Source organism: Poecile atricapillus, chromosome 4 (genome assembly GCF_030490865.1).
Source record: "Poecile atricapillus isolate bPoeAtr1 chromosome 4, bPoeAtr1.hap1, whole genome shotgun sequence".
Taxonomy (NCBI): Eukaryota; Metazoa; Chordata; class Aves; order Passeriformes; family Paridae; genus Poecile; species Poecile atricapillus.
The window spans coordinates 41,118,858-41,138,587 of NC_081252.1; the positions used below are offsets into that span (position 1 = coordinate 41,118,858).

The window sequence follows — 19,730 nt, forward strand, 5'->3', positions numbered from 1 at the left end:
CGCAGAGGTGGATTTGACTGTGTTGTCTTCTTGCCAAGGAACAAGACTGGAGGGTTGAGCCAGGGACAGCAGCACAAGGCTGGCTCTGATGTCTACCCTGAGAAGCCCCAGCCAAAACACTGGATATTAAGACATATAAGACTCACTTAAGTCCAGTAACTAGGTGGTACTTCGCATTTTTCAGGGTGTTTGATACTCTTGACAGAGCCAGCAGGTGCAAGATATCATGTTTGACACTCCTGGAGTAGTAGGTGAAGACCAGGAGAGATATCCTAAGGCCCCCAAAATAATCATAAATATCATCTGGTCTATCCTCCTCTATGTTTTAAGCTCTAGCAGTAACACAGATTTTTTTTGACAGCTGCTTGGCTAGCTAGGCATAAGGGAGCTTAACATGCAACTTCCATGTCTGCAGAGGTAACACCACTGACCACAGTCACTCCCAAGCTGGGTTGCCTCAGGATCCCATGGCTTTTGAACCAAGCACAGCTCTGCTCCACTGGAATTTAGAGTTGTGCTTGTCACTTTTATGCCAAACAAGGCTTAGCTACTATTGGAAACTCAGTAGTTTATTTAAAAATATGTTTATTCTAGAAAGAGACAAGCATTTATAAAAAGCTAGCATCCTTGTTTTCCCATCGGCTTAGGTAAGTCGGCATCATAATTATCATTTTTATAAGTTTTGCGTGTAACATGCAAAAAAAAAATCACTGTACTACAAAAGTAAGTGTCATTTGAAGTGGGGGGTGGTGGTGTGGTGATTCACATTACTGTCTTGCAACCATAATTATGTTGAAATGCCACTTCTAAAGTAGGTGGAAAACTCTGCTAAAGATTAAAAAATCCCTTTAGAATAATGAGCAATGCCAAGAAGTCAGGTTCCCTACGGAATTCCTTTAGTTATTCACTCCCTGTTAATTCACTCCCACTTATGCCTGATATTTAAGGGCTTTATCTATTCATATACATATATAGATAAAGATCTATATAGATATATACAAAAGCAGAGTGTTTGATTGTTTTTAAGCTGTGCTACAGAATAATTTCTGAACATACAGCCGTAGAAGAGAAACACGTTGGTCTTACGAAAGCTATTACTTAAAATCAGACGCTCTCAAATGGATTTACTAGCCGCCTTCTACTGTTTTACGCAGCTTTACCACCAGATGTCAGCACTCCACACATCAGTGTGAGATCCACCATATCGTCATCCCCTTTAACTGTTTTCCTCACTGCCACTAAAAGCTATAAAATATATATATAAAATATATATATAAAATATATATAAAATAGTACTTTACATAGATAATCTCTTTATTTTGTGTTTTTGGAGGTGGTGGTGATATTTATATGTAAAGATATTTAAGGAGGAATAAGCAGGAAAATCAGCATGCTTTCAATTTGTTCACAACTGTGTCTATGGGTAGAGCACTCAGCTGTGTCATACAGGCACTATGAAAAAAAAAAAATATATATATTCTTCCTTCGGGATTTTCACTGATGTTTACTTAAATTGTATTAGAGAGGTGTGATCGTGCCCTCGGAGGGCCTGGTCATCAAAAACTAAACTTGAATGCCAGAATTTAATAGGAAGATTGCTCGCAGTTATTTGTAGCACATCTTGACATGTAATTCAGGGCAGAAAAACATTAATAATATCCAATTTCAGTGTCACCACAGCACTTGTACTTGATTCCACTTTTATTTTTTTCCTTTTTTTTTTGTGAATCTACTTATTTTGGTAGAAGAAGGATTTGCTTTGAGATTAAGGCATTTTGAAACTTATAACACTTCAAAAAGAAAAGTTAAGTACATTAAGCTACTTTAGTTAGATTTCTCAGTCTGAACAAATTCCTGGAAATAAATAGAGCTGAAATGATTGAATTTTCAAAAATGTATACGGAAAAAGTATTTTAAAATAATAAAAAAAAAAATTAAAATTGCCAAAAAGTTCAACACCAAATAAACTGAATTATATTAAAAACTTTTCTCTCTGTACTACACAGAAGAAATTAAATTGGGTCACCTGTAAGTATATGAAATTAAGTCTGCATGTGCCAAAATAAAAACATAGAACAAGTAAAAATAATCTCCGAAAAAATTATCAAATTTAAATGTAGCACTAGATTATGGTGCCCCTGCCTAATATCAACCCAAAAACTCACAAGCAGTAGACAAAACAATGCTGGATGAAACAAAGTTTTGTTTCCATTAGGTTTCTATAATTTTTTCATCTTTTTTTTTTTTTCAATTTGGATTAAAGAAAACAAAACAATAGAACTGTTAGGAGGACTATGACCCTAGAAAGAAGTGCAGTCTTTTCAGTTGGCTTCCTGGGAAAACCAGTGACACAGAGTTCAACTTTAATCTTCTGGAACATAGTCAAATTGTCTGCATGTCTGCTCAGAAATACCTGTTGGATAGATCTGGCCAAATACTAGTCCAGGAACTGAGTGGATTTTGTTCTCAAGAATTTAATCCAGTTAAAGAGATTAATGCAGATAACAAACTCTTACTGCTCCCCATGGCACACAGGGAAGCCTTTGGTAAGAGGAGATGACTTTCACAGTCCAACGGCTCCTTCAATGCACATGGTCTTCAATTATATTTTAATAAAGTTAAGTACAAATGGATATATGAATCTGTGTATTTGTTGTCAGAATGCAAAAAATTTCACACCGCTCACAAATTACCAAAAAATTTCTGAGTAATGTTAAATGGTCTTGTACTTTAAAAAGGACATTCTTTTAATCTCTTCTTTTAATCAACTTTTTTCCTAAGGATTATCACCTCCTACTGTTCACTTAATTATATCCCGTGAATTATGGTATGAACTCACATTACTTTTCATTTCTTTTTTGATAGACTTATTTGACTTGGCTTTTTTTTCTTTTTTTTTTTTTTTTTATCATCAACTTCTTTGTTACAGATGAACAGCCCTCCCAGTTTAGGGAAATATTATTTTGTCTAATATTGCTATTTACTATTTTGTTTGATCTTAAAGAAAAACAACAATAAATCTTGAATAACAGTTGAAAAACATTGTATAACACAAGCTAGGATTTATGGTAACACGATACATTTAAATATCTCCCCACTTGCCTGGTTTTACAGCGGGAATACTGAAGGATGATAGAAATTTCTCTAAGGAGCTCAGGTTTTTCTCCCTAGTGAACATCTTCTCCATAGCTGTTCTTCACAGGGTAGCTCACATTTGGATAATGAGGCTGAGAGGAGCCAGAGGAGCACGATGGATAACCGCGTGGGGGGCTTGGCTGGGCTCAGCATCGCGTTTGATCCGAGGCAGGTGAGATTAACCCTAGTGCCAGCCTCAGCCTCTGCAGCTGGAGCAAAGCAGACTACAGACATGAAGGGGAAAGCTGGGCCCAGCAGGGGCTTGCCCAGGGGCAGGGATTGTGGGTGAAGGGAGCACCAGGAAAAGAGAAAAGCAAGCATGAGGGCACAGCACCTGTGCATACACTATGGAGGCTGTGCAGGGAGAGAAAGAGCAGTACTGAGCTTGCTGAAGAAAGGCAGGCAAAAATATCTGCTCATGCATGTATTTCCATGTGTTAAATGCTGAGAATTAGGCTTAACATTTCCAGCAGAATCTTCGGAAGATCTGTAGGGAAAAAAAAATAACACTCTGAAGGCCAGAGGCCTGCTATAACCAAAAAGCAAAACAAGTTGAATAGGCTCATGAAGAAATACCTCTGTAGATGATCTTATCATTTGGAAAGTATCTGATAACTGTGGTAGAGTAAAATTTATGCCATTTTTTATCTGAAAATTTTCCCTAATACTTTAATTCGCTGCTTTTTCTTAAGGTTGTATGTATTGAATGTATGCGTGTGTATATTTAAAAGATATGAAAAATGCAAGAACTTAACTACTACATTGCAAAAACTCTTGACATATGTCACATACAAAAATCAGATTTTCCAGACTGATCACCCTCAAATCCTTACTTTTCTTCCTTGTGTTAGTGAAAAACAACCTTGCTGCAGTGGGGCCAGGACGATAAATGCAGCAGAGGTCTTCTTCTGCATCATCCCCTGAGCTGTTTAAAGTGACACAAACTCTACCCCGTAGTTCCATGCAGTTGCATATGTGACACATCAGCTCTGCCACCATGTTACTCATGCTGGGAACAAATCCTGAGAGTGCCCAGCCAGATGACCAGTGACCAGGTCCTGCTGTGACAATTAAAGGTCTACAAGTTTCTCCCAGCCATCTGCTCCTTTTATGAGAAACATGACTTTAGACTGTCCAAAATCACTACATTCCCAGTAGCATTTTCCCCTTGTACCTTGTCAGAAACTCTCACTACTCCTAAAGCACTGGTCCTCCAAGGCATACCTGTATATAATGCTTTAACTGAGGTACTGGTCTCAAGCCCAGCTTATCACCTAGCAGCTGGGGCTTACTAGGAAAGGAAAATCTTATACTTCTTTTTATCTGCCTTCCTTTTTCGCTGCTCTCATCCCTGTTTCCAAGCATGTGGTACGTTGCTGCTCAGTGGCATTGGTACATCCCCTCAGTAGAAAAGTTTTGTGTTGCTTCAGCTCCAATTCAAATTATGGCGCAAGGAACAGCATGTCATGGAGAAGTAAATAATGAACGGAAAGCTGAAATATTAATTAAAAACCTTAAAGAGGTAACTGTTCTTAGCATGTTTCATACTTCAGAAGATGGCATCAATATGAAGCATTCAACATTGCTGTCTTGGGAAAGGTTTCCATCTGCTTAGTCAGTTCAAACCAGGCAGCTGATGAACCTGACACTTTTCTTCTGTGTTTAACCACGTGATTTATTTTATTACTACAAAAGGATAAAGCGGTGAGGATGTGATTGTACATACAATTAATCTAGCAGAATTGTAAAATCCAGGAATTGATTTGCATGCTTTAACAGGGACATGAATTTGTTGTGGATAAATTTGTTTCCCCATGAGGTTTGTTCTAAAATTAATATTTATCCTTGCGAAGAAATACATGTGAGTAAAGATATTTAATAAAATGCAGGACTTAGAGTCTCAGAGACCAAATATTCTCTATTAACCACAGGAAAGTGATTCATGCAAAGTATCATTTTCCTGGGCAACTGAGAAGAAATCCTATTTAGACCCTTTGAAAATCCTAGCTCTAATAATCCCTTTTCTGGCCTTCACAGTATTTCTGTCTTGAGTAACTCATCATGTAGAACCATAGGATATTCATGCAAGGATATTCTCTTGGGGTTTTTGCTTTGTTTTTTAATGACTCCTAAAGTAGATACACCTGGCCCCAAATCATCCCTTTCAAATATTGGAAGCTCAAGCAGTGCCAAATCAAAGACTGACTCAAATGATCTTCACTGGGGCTCACATTTATCTGACCAAAATCCACTTTACACAGGGAAAGAAAGAGTCCACAGAAGCTTGTGGGCTGAACCTTTTTCTCAGTATAAATTTCTCCCTGCAAATCTGGCTGATGCTTAGACTACTGCAAGCCAAAGATGATCCACTTCTCTGCCAGTCACCATCCCTGTTGGTGTGCCGGCAGAAACCCTTACCTGTCTCCATCATTGTTAATAACTGTTAAACACAGAAGTAACTCTGTGATGTGTTGGGGTCCTCTGCAGACACCTGAAAGAACAAGAAACTATAGCTGAAAATCTCAAAATTCAGAAACTGCTGGAGCTCCTCCCTTGTAGAAAATACAAGTTATAGGAACCCATGTGGGACAGAAAGCTGTTAAAGACAGTGTGCGCTCTGGACTTGTTCTTCCCAATTGATATCGATCCAAAATGGAGGCAGCACTGGAATGTGAGACATAAATCGGCTTGCTGTTTAACAATATATGTGGGGTTTCTGTGCAACCCAATGAAAGTAAAATGTTGGGATTTTATAAGAGAGAGCTTGTATAAACATCCCCTTTCCTCCTGACATGAAATTTACTATAGTCTGATCTTTTATGGTTTATAAACTGAGCTGTGCTCTTCAGAAAACCAACTACATAAATGCTTGTGGTAACCCAGAAGTGAAAAATTAAAAAATGCATTGGTTCGTGATGATAGAAAAGATTCTAGAAACTGTTGTCATTGGCTATTATAGGAAATACAGTACAGAAATATTCTGTCCTAAAATATACTACATCAGCTGAAGGTGAGTTGCAATCATGATAATGTTCAATAAATACTTACAATCAATGAAGACATATTGCAATTTAAATAATTGCATTAATGTAAGATTAAAAGTTGCATATATAATTTAAATTAAATTTATGGATGGATATATATTTCCAGTTGTAGTTGAAATTCTCTTACTTTAGCTCCTGTGGAAAAAAATATCATTAACTATTTAGAAATATTAAATAGGCATATAATTTCAGTGTCTCCTGCTTTTAACTATGTCACCTAACTATTTGCTGCATTGGTTTAAAAACTGCCATTCTCTCTACCAAGGTGTAAACACTCAGCCCCACATCTGCCATGCACTGCTGTGCATTGTCTAAATCATGCTGATTTAATGTTCTATCTGCTGGTGCTCAAAGCAGAAATGCTGTTGCTGAGGGAAACAGTCCTGCTGAGGGATAAAATAATCTTGTGCAAAAGAAAAGGGGGTGATGTGAGTGGGAGAAAGGGACTGGGAAGGATTTCTACCTCAAATCATTTTTTAATCTATTTTGTAACATGCTATTAGTAGTATTTACGGGGCATAGTAAACTGTGATAAACATGCAAAACTGAGTATCTGAGGCTAGAATCCTCTTAAATTGAAAATTTTCATTTAACTGAAGCCTTTTGTCCAGCAAAAACCCGCACCAAAAAGATTAGTCTACAATGGTTTTCTTGTTTCTTAAAAGCACAATAGACAAAAGTTTAGATTAAGCACAGAAGAGTTTATAGAAATCAAGATTCATTCAGCCTACCTCAGGAAAAATCAGCTCAGGCTGTGAACAAACAGAGAAGACTCTGGAATAAACCAAATATGCACAGACTTTGAAGTGAATCACTTATGACTGATGTGCTGTGGGAAGCTCCTCCACTCCCTTGGCTTGTGCTGCTTCTGAAAAATTGTTTGCCATTATGGCACATGTTCTCATCGAGAGCACACAAAGAGCTACATAACAGCTAGTTAACTGAGAAACAAACACATTATGGAACTGTATTTTAAATAATTTTCCTTAGTGGTATCAGGTTAGTTGGCATGGCTATAGATCTCTCTTAACCATTTCAATTACTTTGCATGCACATAAGTAATGTAGTATTGTTATTGAGGTTTCAAAGTATTAGCTACTGTAACATCCAGAAATCAGTATCCTCAGGAATATTCAAACTGCTGTCAGATCAGTTTCTGCTGAGCTGTTCCAAATTATACTGTAGTAATGGGATTCTTTCCCAACTGTTCTTTTGACTGATATGTTAAAAATATAGCAAGTATGGCTCCTGCTACCTGTCACTTCCTAGAGTACGAAACTCTGTTCTAAGAAAATATTTTGCTCTCTTAGTCTTAGGATATATGATTTCTGACATTAAATGCTGATTAGGAGACATATTCAAAGCAATCTGTGCAGTAGCAAGGTCTATGGGAGAAACAAACTTCTTCCATTTTTGGTTTCAGTGACCTGTCCAGTATAGGCAAAGAAAAACTACACAAAGAATTAACAAGAACACAAAGTACACAAGTGTGTTTATTACATTTTGCAAGCACTTTGTTCTACATTTCAAAAACGCCACCATCAAGCTGTTGGCACATTTATGTACAAAACAGATTAATTGTAATGCCTGCTACAAAGCATTCTTTGTGAAAATACAAACTCTAATACCAGAGAAGAGCCAAAAGCATTAACATCATTACATGAGTTTAAAAGACATAGTTTTAAAAATCAGCACAAACATTTTAAGACACAAAACTGAAACACTACAATATAGAATCCAAAAAGAGGTTCCTAATACTTTTTGCAGAACTGTAATACCGGTACTGCACATTATCAGAAAACTGTTGACCCCGTAGGACAGCTTAAGTGTAAAAAAAAAATTCCAAACCAAAACCAAAACCCCAAATCAAAAACACAACCAAAAAAACCCCAAAACAAGCAAAAGAAAAGAAAAAGAAAAAAAACTCAACCAACTAATACTACTTAATGCATTATCATGCCACAAGTAACTATAGTATTACCTTCTACTTACTACAAGAATCGTTAAAAATTACTGATGATGCATGACTATTAATAGTACAAAGAAGAGTTTTACTCAAGAAGTTTTATTAGAAATGCACTTACACTGAGAGAGAATTCACAATGGTCCAATAAGTGCACAAAACTACCTAAGATTTTTAACACTGACAAAAATGTCTTGTCAGGCTACATCACTTTAAAAGACACTTTACAGCATTCTTGTAGCATTAGAAATAGGCAAAATAAAATAAAAAAAAATCCACCAAATTTGGTCCAATAATACCGACTTTTCTTAAATAGGGTTTTTTGTTCTGTTTTTGATACAGGTAATTCTTTCAAATTAAGATGACCTATCTTTCTGATAACATTTTCCTATCAAAATAAAGGTTCAAATATATTACTACACTTTGAAATAATAAGCTCTGTAGTGGTCTTTCACCTTACTTCAACGTAATACAGGTAAACCATTATGTGTAGGAAAGCTAGAAGCCAAGCTATAACATTTATGGAAGTCTCCTTTAATATATCTTTTACAGTTCAGACAGGTGCAATCCATTTAAATTTTTAAAGCAGGTAAAAAGACATCTGACTCCTATGGTCACTGCATTTTTTGATATATTACTTTCATAAATGTAGCTAAGCAGTAATTTCTTACATCATCACATGGACAGCTCCAATTTAGCATAACCATCATTGAATTAAAGAGAGATTATTCTGTAGAAAACTATGAATAACTATATCACTTAATTAACAGTTGTCTATATACCATAACTCGTTAACAGGTAGCCGTGGTATTGAATTCCTTCAAAAGGCAAGTGGCCATGCATTGTTAGCACCACGGACTGCATGCTCACAATACAAACAGGAATTATCACCCATGGAACTTGAAACAAGAGAATATTCTTTAAAAACATCAATAATACAATGTTAACAAAGATAAGAAGCACTTTTTTCTTTTTTTTCTTTTTTTTTCCTTTTTTCGCTTTTTTTTTAATTTTTTTACCCACTATTACAAATTTAGAAATTGCACCTTTGATTGTTTAAAACGTTCTTAGGACCTTCATTCAAGTTGATCAGGGTCCCTCTGGCAGGTTTTCCATATATAAAGGAAAGTCATCAGAATGTTTTCTTTATATATTGTACATCATGTACAATGGTCCCTTTGAAGTATACCTGTAGTTAAAGTAGTTACTGAACTCAAAACTAAAAAGTATAAAAAGCTACTCTTTTTTCCAAAAACATATAAGAAACAATGCAAAAGGTGTTATGCATAACACATACAAAGTGATTAAAAAAATCAAACACATAGTTGTATTTGACAATAGTTTAGTATCCTTGACCTATCAGAACTAATTAGCTTAAAGGGATTCAGGAAAGTCTATTTAGGAGCTTTGTGGTGTAGAATGGTCACACAAAGTAAGAACTAATTAAGAAACCAAGTGCTAGACAACCAAGAATTGTATGTAGGTGATATGTAAGTCACCCAAACTATCTTTTGTGAGAAGCACTTTCATTTGTTTTTAAAATGATAGGATGGCCTTTAGTTAAACAACAAAGCATTCACATGTTAGGAAGTAAGACAAGGTTTCTTTTATGTATAAGCATTGAGCCGCTCTTTAGAGCGAGTAGAATGAATATCATGCAGCTCTTGTTCCTCCTTTGATTTAATATCCTCATATTTCTGCATTCTGCAAGCATCTTTCACATAGGCCCAGTTGGCAGACAAGACCATGAGATAGTGAACCTGCAAGAGAGGTAACACAGCATTAAGAAGCAATAGAGGCAGCCAGAACAGAGCAAGTACAAACCTGAAGGCTGTAGGGCAGAGACTGGGTTCTCAGCAGCATGAACTAGGCATTCTTGTGTCAAGAAGTAGTATAGGACATTGATGGCAAATTCAGGCTTCATTAATCTTCAGATTACTCATCTCGTAGCTGTTACTGTTACTATAACTAGCAGTTGGTAAAAATAGATATAAGAAAAAAGAATCTAAAACCTGAAAAATCCACAAATCATCCCTGCATTATTTTTCAGCTAGTCTGCAAAGGTGCATGTAAAAATGTCCTCTGGTTATGTATTTATTGTACACTTTTCCCTGCTGAAGAAGTGTTTGTTAAAGTAGTTCATAAGATAAAAATATGCCATAGACATATCTTATGGCTATATATCTAATATAAATAACTACAGGAAGTTTTGCTTTTTAATTTCTTAAAGTTAGCATTGTCTTTCTATTTAGCTATGACTTCTTTCAATTACAATTTTAGCTCTGTATTTAATTCACCAATCTGGGGAAAAATTGTCAATAACTGAAAAATAAGTTCAGTTAGGCAAAATGAGATAAAATATAACTGAAAAAAAAAATAAAAATTTGGATGTTCTATTTACTCTGTATTGAATCAGAAAATAAAAATGTTCCACAAGGATAATCAACTGGTTTATGCTGGGACTCTCTAGACATTTATTCCTTCCCTAGCAGGCTTTCAGACACTTTCTGATGAGAAAATCTCTTTAATTTATGTTAGTCTACTTCCTCAGAAGCAATGGACGATTTTGTGAGATCCAAAGTATTTCACTTCTCTAAGAACTAAAGGAATTATAACAGGGTTCAGTTAATGGAAAATGGAATAATAATACAATAAATAATAGGAAAACACCTTGAGATTATGGAAATTCTCCCATTCATGTTGTACTGTTGTAGATACAAGTGTCTTACATTCATATTAAATGAACAGATCTATTCTAATACGATTTTTTATCTTTTGAAATATCCAATGTTATTTGGGCCTTTTTTTTTTTTTTTTTGCTGATTAGTAGAGCAAACATACAAAATATACAAAGAAATATACAAAAGTATATTTCTTTATCTGGATAATCAAGATCAGGGAAAGCACTCTGAAGCCCTTAAAAAGACCAGATATTTTTGCTACTTTTTTTATCCTCATGTTTTATGCCAAGTTTCCAATTAATCCTTATTTGAGGAATACTGTCTGACTTGAAAAGGCATAAAATAGAAGTTGTTCAGAGAATCTGTTCTCTAGGAAAAAACCCAAAATTAGAGAGTAGTATTTCTGCACATCTTTAGGATTTTCTTATTATCTAAAGAGCACTAGCAATGCAATCCATGAATATAGATTTTGGAGATGGCAGCATGTTGTGTGTCACTCTGGAACACTCTCTAGTCATAATTTAGTGCACAGGAAAAGGGAACACCTTCTATCCTAACTCAGCTCTTCCAAAATCTTTCACTATGGGTAGTTTCTGGATCAGGCATTTCTAGATCAAATGAAAGATCCTAATCCTGGATCCCCATTGTACTGAATGAAACACCTTAAATTCTCCACAGCAAAACTATTGAGAAAAATCAAAATAAAAAAAATAAAAAACATCAAAATAAACTGGTAATCTTAACAATTTTGTAATCTCAATTGCAATTTTCACACAATGAAAACATGAATACTGGTCCTTTGAGTCTGAAATTTCTGTTAAAAATACAACCTAAATCTCAGACGTGAGAATCCTGAAAGTGGGGGGCATCTGAGCAGTGTACTCACATCTTCATGACTTTTTAAAACACATTTACCAGAAATCCTTGCAACTGAAGAATCTGTGATGAAAATGGGATTATGTAGGCAGTTGTCTTATCATCACTGAATATTTGGTAATGACCCAGTGAGAGACAAATTTAAACTCAATGTCTTGCAGCTTCACTTGGTGTTTTTCTTTGTTAAAAAAAAGACTGTTTTGAAGGTATACTGGTAACAGTCTGACCTTCATTAAACAGCCATTCTTTGTCCATCCCTTCTTTATGAAGTTGCTGAATCAAACTACTGTAGTAACTGTTGAAAACTCTTGGAGTTTATATTCACAGTAAGTAGGAAGACATGCCAGGAAAGACTTACTTTAACTTCTATAATCTCAAATATATGTCCATGTTTTATAATGATATATACATTGAACTGTCCCGCCACCTTTGTTATTTTTATTTTAACACCAAGTTCCTAGATAAAATTGCCACACCAAGGAGGTCATTTCTAAGTGGCTGTGTAATTGGATTTCACAATTCCATGACCTGGATAGCCTGAAGCCAGTGGGGCCCCCATCAAGGCTTATTTAAATTGAAGCCAGGCAGCTTCCACAGTCTGCCTCAGGAGGTTTCAATTACAGACATATGCAAAAGAGTGGAGGGTCTTTCCATACCTATTTCAGCTTAGATTTCTTCATAATGTGAAAGTATGCTTCAGTGTTTAGAAATTGTGGAATTGCAGGTAGCGTAGCAGGGTATTTGGAAGGGGGTAGTTGTATTTTTCCATTCAGGACATGTCACTACTTCCCCAAGACCCAAGTCTAAATAACTTTTCTTCCTCCCTTTACATGCATCTCATAACCTGCTGTCATGGGGTTACTTTACCTTTAAGAAAGTTAAAGTTGCTGGGGACTGCTGGGAGTTGTCTCTCCTGACCAATTATCGGTCATTGCTGAGAATTGACAGCAGTTTTAGCCATTGAAAAGTGGAATCAACTTGTGAACCCCACCTTAAAGTATAAAACCAGAACTCTGTGGTTCTCTTTGTTTTCTGGCTGTGAAAGGTAGCAGAGCTTCGGCCTCTCGGGCTCTGCCCGGCCACATGTGGCCGGGCGGGGGCCGGGCTGGGCCTGCCGCGTCTCCCGTCTCCCGGCCGGGAGATGGGGCCTGCGGGAGCTTGCTCCGAGCCAAGCTAGGCCAGGCCGGTTCCTGGCTTGGCTGCAGGTTTTGCCGTGATGGAATTCACCAGAAACTGCCGAGTAAAGAAGGAGAAGAGCTCTAAGCCTGCTGCAAGCAGAGACAGTGACCATGCTCTCCAGAGCAGCTATGAGAAACTTTTCATCGCAGACAGCTCCAGCTCCTGTTCAGCAGAGATCACCGAACCATCTACAGAAGCTTGGGCAAGATTTTAACTCTTTCTTATCCAGATGAGACTTGCGGATTAATCTTTTTATCCAGAGAGAGAAAAGGAGAGTGATCAACATGAAAAGAGACTTTATAAACTACTAGTGGCAAGAAAGAAAAGAAACTTCAAGAAACGTAGAGAATTAAGAAGATGCTTTAATTAAGCTGAAATATCTTTCTGTTAAAACTATGGGGATGGACAATGAAGTCCTGAAAAGAACTCCTTTAATTCATGATAGTGTATGGGGAGGAATAGAGTGTTCAAAGTGTAAATTTGAGTAAAAAGCAGAGTAATTATGGTATAGTGAAGTGCTGGGAGATTTGAAGCCTTGAGAGGCAATGAAAAAACTGTTTTCTAGTGAAGCTCACAGAAACAGATGAAGAATACTTTTTGCCTTTGACTAACTTATCCTTAAAAATACTATCCCTAAACATCATGACCCATAACACATTTCAGAGTGATGTGGAATGGGAGGAGTGAGCTTTGATAACAGCAGCTCTGGGCAGCTGATATCAAGGAAACAGAAAACTATAACAAAATAGCTTTCTTGTGAGAAACTCCATAAATTAACAGAAAGGAACTTCTGTTTCTTTACAGAAACTGAGGAAAAGACTATAGAAAGAATTGGGACTGTTTAACCCATCAAAATTATTAAGTTTTTGTCTCTGTTGTCATGTGAACAAAAGAATGGTGAGCAGTAAGAAATGAAAAGGTTTTTCTGGAAGTTTATTCTGGTGTTCTTGTTCTTGTAGTTTGTCAATAAACTTTCTTTATTCCTTTTAAGTTTTATGCCTAGTTTGCTCTTGTTTTAATCCATATCTCACAGCAAGAAATAAATAATTCTTTTTTCCCCTTTTTGTTAATTACTGGTTCAAAACCACGACACCTGCATAAGAGCACAATCATACTGGGGAGAAGGACAGACCACTTTACATTTCCCTTGTTCCTATTTCAGGATAATTGATTGCATCTCCACCTTGCAGGACATAATTTGTGTGGAAGTTAAGGCAAAAGCTCACGTGGTAACTTTTGAGAAAGTACATTTTACATCTCATAATTAAGTTTTTCTACAGTATTTTTGGGGAAACACCACAGACGGAATGTATACTGGCTTTACAATCAACTCTTGATTTTAATGATCTTTTCCATATGCATTTGTTATTCACTCAGACATCAGAAAGAACAGTACTCCTCAGAATTATCTATGGTACAAATTAAATATGATTCAAAAGCTTGGCTATATTTTCTGTGACGAAGACTCTCAAAAAGCATTTACAACATAAATAACTCTATCAGGTTTTGGTTCTTTTTTTCCCATCCTGGGTTGAAGCAGGAATTATACATTTTTAAAATAAACTCTTCAACGGTGTTCTTTGATGCAAAACAAAACTTTCCCTGACATATACTGTAAAAAACATGAGTTTTTTCTATATATCAGACCTAATATGTAGGACAATTCTCCTTTTGAACCCCCAAATTCTCCTTTGCAGACTAAAGAGGAATCTAGTGAATTGTGAAAAAATTCATATGCAAATCTGAGACCAAGAGATATGAGGAATTTGTGATTTTGTGACCAAATGGTTTTGCAGGCATTAACAAGTTTTGTGATGCTTTTCTAATAAGTGACTACTTTTTAAAAAAACTGTATTTTTAAAATACAGTTTCATGAAAAGTATCCTGGGGACAGATAGAAAACATTTATGAATAAGCTGATTCTTTTGTGAATTTTGTAGAACATATTGACATTGGAGGGTTTAGGAAATCTTCAGATATTAAATAGTCTGGCACTTGCAAATGCTTACAATTTCAGAAGTGAAGATACAGTGGAGTATATTGATGACATAACTTTAAATGTCAATTCAGAGGGCATATTCAGCAGTGTCCCTGATGTTGCAGTAGTGTTACTGGCTGGCCATAAATACAATATACTTACCACTTTAGTCAGACGGACAATTCTGGTTTAAAGTAATTGTTTGCAAGAGAAGTTTTAAGAGTACACTATATTAATAAGCTTTTTCTTTTGCAAAAGACTAGTATTTTAATCTAATTTTCCTGTTGAATTTCACCAACATGTTCTGGATATACACAAATTTCATGTTTGTGATTATTCTTGAAACAGCCCATGTAGTGAAGGGCAGTGGTTCTCCAATGACTGAAATGACTTCTGCAGTTTCTCACTGCTGATGCATTAGCTCTGTCTACTAATTTGAGTGTAAGATCTGGAGAAAAAAGATTTCTTCTTCTTCCTAGATGAGATAGTTAGGACCCCAAATTAATTTTTCCTCCCTTAAATCACTTTTACCTTGGGAAAGTAAACTTCCCTTAAAGGAGAACCTGTTAATATCTGCATGTCCAAACACAAAATTCTCAATTTTCCCTCATGTCCTATGCTTGTGTTTGGGCTACAGTGTCAAGTGTGAAGCACAAGTCTCAACCTACAGATATGGTCTGGGATGCTGGTTTTAGAAATTACACTATCAGAGAGTGGGGTGTGCTGATCTTTAGAAGGTACCTAACATATTAAAATGGTAGGTTAAAAACAAACAGTACAGTGACAAACTTGAAAAAAGTGTATAAAACCATTGCAAACTTTTAATGAAACATACATCTACCAGCACTGGGACAGTATGCAATTTATTAGCACTTAGAACACAGTATGCAATTTATTAGCACTTAGAACATTAATTTTTGTTTTTGTTGGAACAGCGTTATCATGTCTGCACTGTGCAGTTATAGAATTCAACAGAAAGCACACTCGGATATGGGCAACCCTTCAAAAATGTGTGAATAAATGTGCACCATCAAAGTGAATTCAAAGGGTGTTTGTGCCTGCTGTAATACAGCTATGGTATCTTTGATATGCTGAGCTTTGAAGGTAACTGAATGGTAATTGAATTACTATCACCTCTTTTTAAAATCTACATTGAAAGTATTATGTATTTAAACTATGTGGCAAAATGTACTTAATTTTCTTTCATTGCAGATGTGTTATTTTTTTATTGAATACCTTTTGGTGGCTATTTGGATTCAAAACTTTCTTGAAATGCAGAATTTTCATCTGAACGAAATAGCATTTTATGGTGTCTACTGAATATACTTCAAAATAATCATACAGTGGAAAAATGATCTCTTGGATTAAATTTCCTAACACCAATGATATATTATCATAATTGTTATATGGTGACCATTTTTGGAATTATAGCAGAAAAATTTTGGTTTGAAAACAACAAATTATTATTTTCTGTCTGTACTTTTTTATAGATGCAATTATAAGGATAAAAAATAATCATGGCCCTATGATCCATAAAAAATTCCAAGTGTAAGCAGTATATAGTAATCACCACAACTAACACTTATGAATGCATCAGCACCAAGTAAGAGTCACTTTTCATTTCCCATTCCAGGGTGCATAATGCAAACCTACACCAGTACAGAACTGCGAGTCTAAAAATATCTTTATGCTTAAGCAAATACAGCAGACAAACGACAGAAGAGCAGGGCACTAGCTCATGCACTTTTTTCTCAGTGGAACCTTCTCATTGAAAAAATGTCACTAAATTTAAAGTAATCTTCATTATAAAGGAGCAGAAAAATTAGTCCTGACAGAAAAATCAACACATTCATATATATTCACAGAACTGACAAAAAGATTCTGCTCCTAAAATAGCAGTGTGGCAAACCTATGAATACCCAGAAAGGCAGAGATCATAAAAGTATAATACTATGGTTACAACATAGACACATGATTCAGTCACTTGTCTGAATACAGCAAGAGAATAGTAAAAATTCTTAGCATGTGCTTAAAGGTGGTTTTTTTAATTAAAAAAAAGTAATCATCATATTCTATTCTACTTCAAAGGGAATCCATCAATATATTAAATAAAAAAATAAAAAAAAAAGAAAGATAATTGAATTACAGAACTACATTTTAACAATAACTTTGAGTGATAGTATGGAAATTGAACAGCTGATCCTAAGTCAGAACCAGAAGGTATCAGCAATTCAGATGAGAGTGTTGGGTAGCTTACCATAGCAATGACTGCTGCTCCAGCTCCAGCAAGTGCCACAATGAACAAGTGGAATGTCATATTTAGCTGCAAAGGAAAGTAAAGAAAGGACTGTCATGGTTGTACAGCAAACAGAAAATGAACAAAAATTCAGAACAACATAGAACAAATAATTACCTTCCTGGTGCCACCCTTCCACAGAAGAAATTAAGAGGAATATTTTTCCAAGAGATTTATATCACTACATGTAATTGTGCTTGTGCTTGTTTTGTTACAAGGCTCATATTGGAGGAAAAACATATCTCTATTTAAAAATACAGTATTTACATAATAAAATATTAAAAAAATAATTATTTAAAAATCAACACCGCAGTACATTTTGAGGGGTTTTTTGAGTTCTTTTTTTTTATGCTGCAATACTACAACGCTACCTTACAAGGCTTATGTTTGAAGTGGTTTCTCCAGTGGCAGAGACAGCCTAAGAAACCCCATTTCCCCCTCATTAACTGTAGCTTTTCATCCTCATATATTGATCCACTTTCCTCTCAAATTTGTTCATAGTGATATAATATAAACCAGGTTACTTACATAATTCAAATTAACCACCTTCCTCACGTCACCCCAAACCAAATGACTACATTTGCTTTAAATTTCAGTGACCTGGTTTACACAGCAGCCAGAGAGAGTCAGTTGCACCATAAGAGCTGCATTTTCTAAGATGGTTTTGGTATAAGGGCAGATTGTGTACCTTCCCTCTAAGATTTATCCAACCATAGTAAGATCCAGTAAAACACTTAACAAATGTTGATCCTTCTGGCTTCAGAGGGATCAACATTTTAGCCTCTCTTTGTTTTAGGCAGATGTAATTTTGTTTGTCCTGTCTTCATCCTTTATCATTTAAAAGCGAAACCAGAACCCTCAGCTGCACTGAAACAGGTGGCGATTGCCCAAGGGAAAAAATACAAAGGAAAATGTACTAAGTGCTACTATTCTAAAGCTCAACAAGGTTTGGCCAAATCCATTTGAAATCTTTACTCTTCTGTCACAACAGTAATCACAAGACCTTCAATCAGTGATTCATTATATGCACCTATTCATTGTGCAGCAGGGGCATTAGCTTTCAAAAACATCTCAGTAACAAACAACTAGATACTGGAATCATTAAAAAACCCCTAACAAATAAACCACAAGTGTATTTAGAAAACAAATGGATGGAGAAATTGCACAGACTAAATTTGGTACTTGGTAAAAGACTAGGTAAACTACTTGCTTGACTGTATTTTTCACTGTGATTTAATTCATCACCAGAGCTATAATTTTACCATTAACAGTAAGAAAACATAGATCAGCTACTTCCTACTACAACATATATTATGGATTTGCCAAGAATACTATATTTATTTACCTCATTAGAGTCACACAACTTGATGAAACTTTCTGATGAGGTGCAAACCTTCTTTTCCTCTCCAACAGTTACAATACCTGGAGAAGAATAAATATCCACATTATTTAGAATTCCTGGTACAGATCAACTTCCTTTATACGAGAAAAGCTAAGAATTTATTTTAACAATGATATTTGGGTTTAGTTGACAATTGGGAGTCTGGAGCCACTCTCCTGTAAAGACAAGCTGAGGCAGTTGGGATTGCACAGCCTGCTGAAGAGAAGGTTTTGGGGAGACCTTACAACAGCCTTCCAGTAACTAAAAGGGTCAGTGTGGGGAGGGATTTTATACAAGAGCATGCTGGAGTAGAATAAGGCGTAATGGCTTCAACTGAAAGAGGGTAAGTTTAGGTTAGATGTAAGGAAGAAATTCCTTATTGTTAGGGTGTCAAGGCACTGAAACATGTTTCCCTGAGAAATGATGGACATCCCATCCCTGGAAGTGTTGAAGGACAGGTTGGATAGTGAGCAACCTGATCTAGAGGAAGGTCTCCCTGCCCCATGGCAGGGGGTTGGAACTTGTCGTTAAGGTGCCTTCCAACTAAAACCATTCCAGGATTCTATTTCAGCCAGCACAAAACTAACACATCTATTTAGTGAAAGCCCTAGTAAGATATATGTAGGTAACAATTTTTCTGCCATTTTTCAACATATTTTTATTCCCTACTTTGATCAGCACAATGATTAAAAACCAGATGTTATTTGAAACCAGTTTATACACTTAAAAATGTTCACAAACCTTCTCTACCTTCACGTGGAGAAATGTGCTGTATATTTGTTTCAAACATATTGATCTGGTATAAAGCTTCTTTCACAAGTTATAAAAAAGCATTACGCAATCTTAGACTTTATTTTTTCTCTTTTCAGCAATAATAAGTAGAATCTGCTACCTTGCTTCCTTTGGCTAATGTCCAGATACTAAACCAAAGACTAACTTGAAGAAAAAACTGCAATTAACCCAGTTATCATGAAAAATGGTTCTTTCCTAATATTAATCAGTGCTTTTTGCACTGAATCTACAGGGAACTGCTACATTCACAGAATACACGCTGTATATATTAGTGTTCTATAAATATTCTAAATAGAATTAATAAAACAATAATAATGAATATTAACAAAATAAAAGCTCATAGAAAAAAAAATTTAATACACTTGATGGGATCTATACGGATAATTGCTTTTTAAATTCATCTGC

At 35.7% G+C, this 19,730-nt stretch overlaps 1 protein-coding gene across 1 annotated transcript in view; it reads right to left on the reverse strand.

Annotated features, from left to right (window-relative positions):
- Positions 1–7,642: 7,642 nt before the first annotated feature.
- Positions 7,643–19,730, reverse strand: part of GPM6A (glycoprotein M6A) — a 113,978-nt gene continuing 101,890 nt past the window's right edge. Inside the window, exons 5-7 of the mRNA XM_058837825.1 lie at positions 18,498–18,574; positions 17,114–17,179; positions 7,643–9,902 (exon numbers count right to left, since the gene is read on the reverse strand). Coding sequence (XP_058693808.1) covers positions 9,750–9,902; positions 17,114–17,179; positions 18,498–18,574 — 296 coding nt within the window. The 3' untranslated portion in view covers positions 7,643–9,749. The remainder of the gene's footprint in view (positions 9,903–17,113; positions 17,180–18,497; positions 18,575–19,730) is intronic.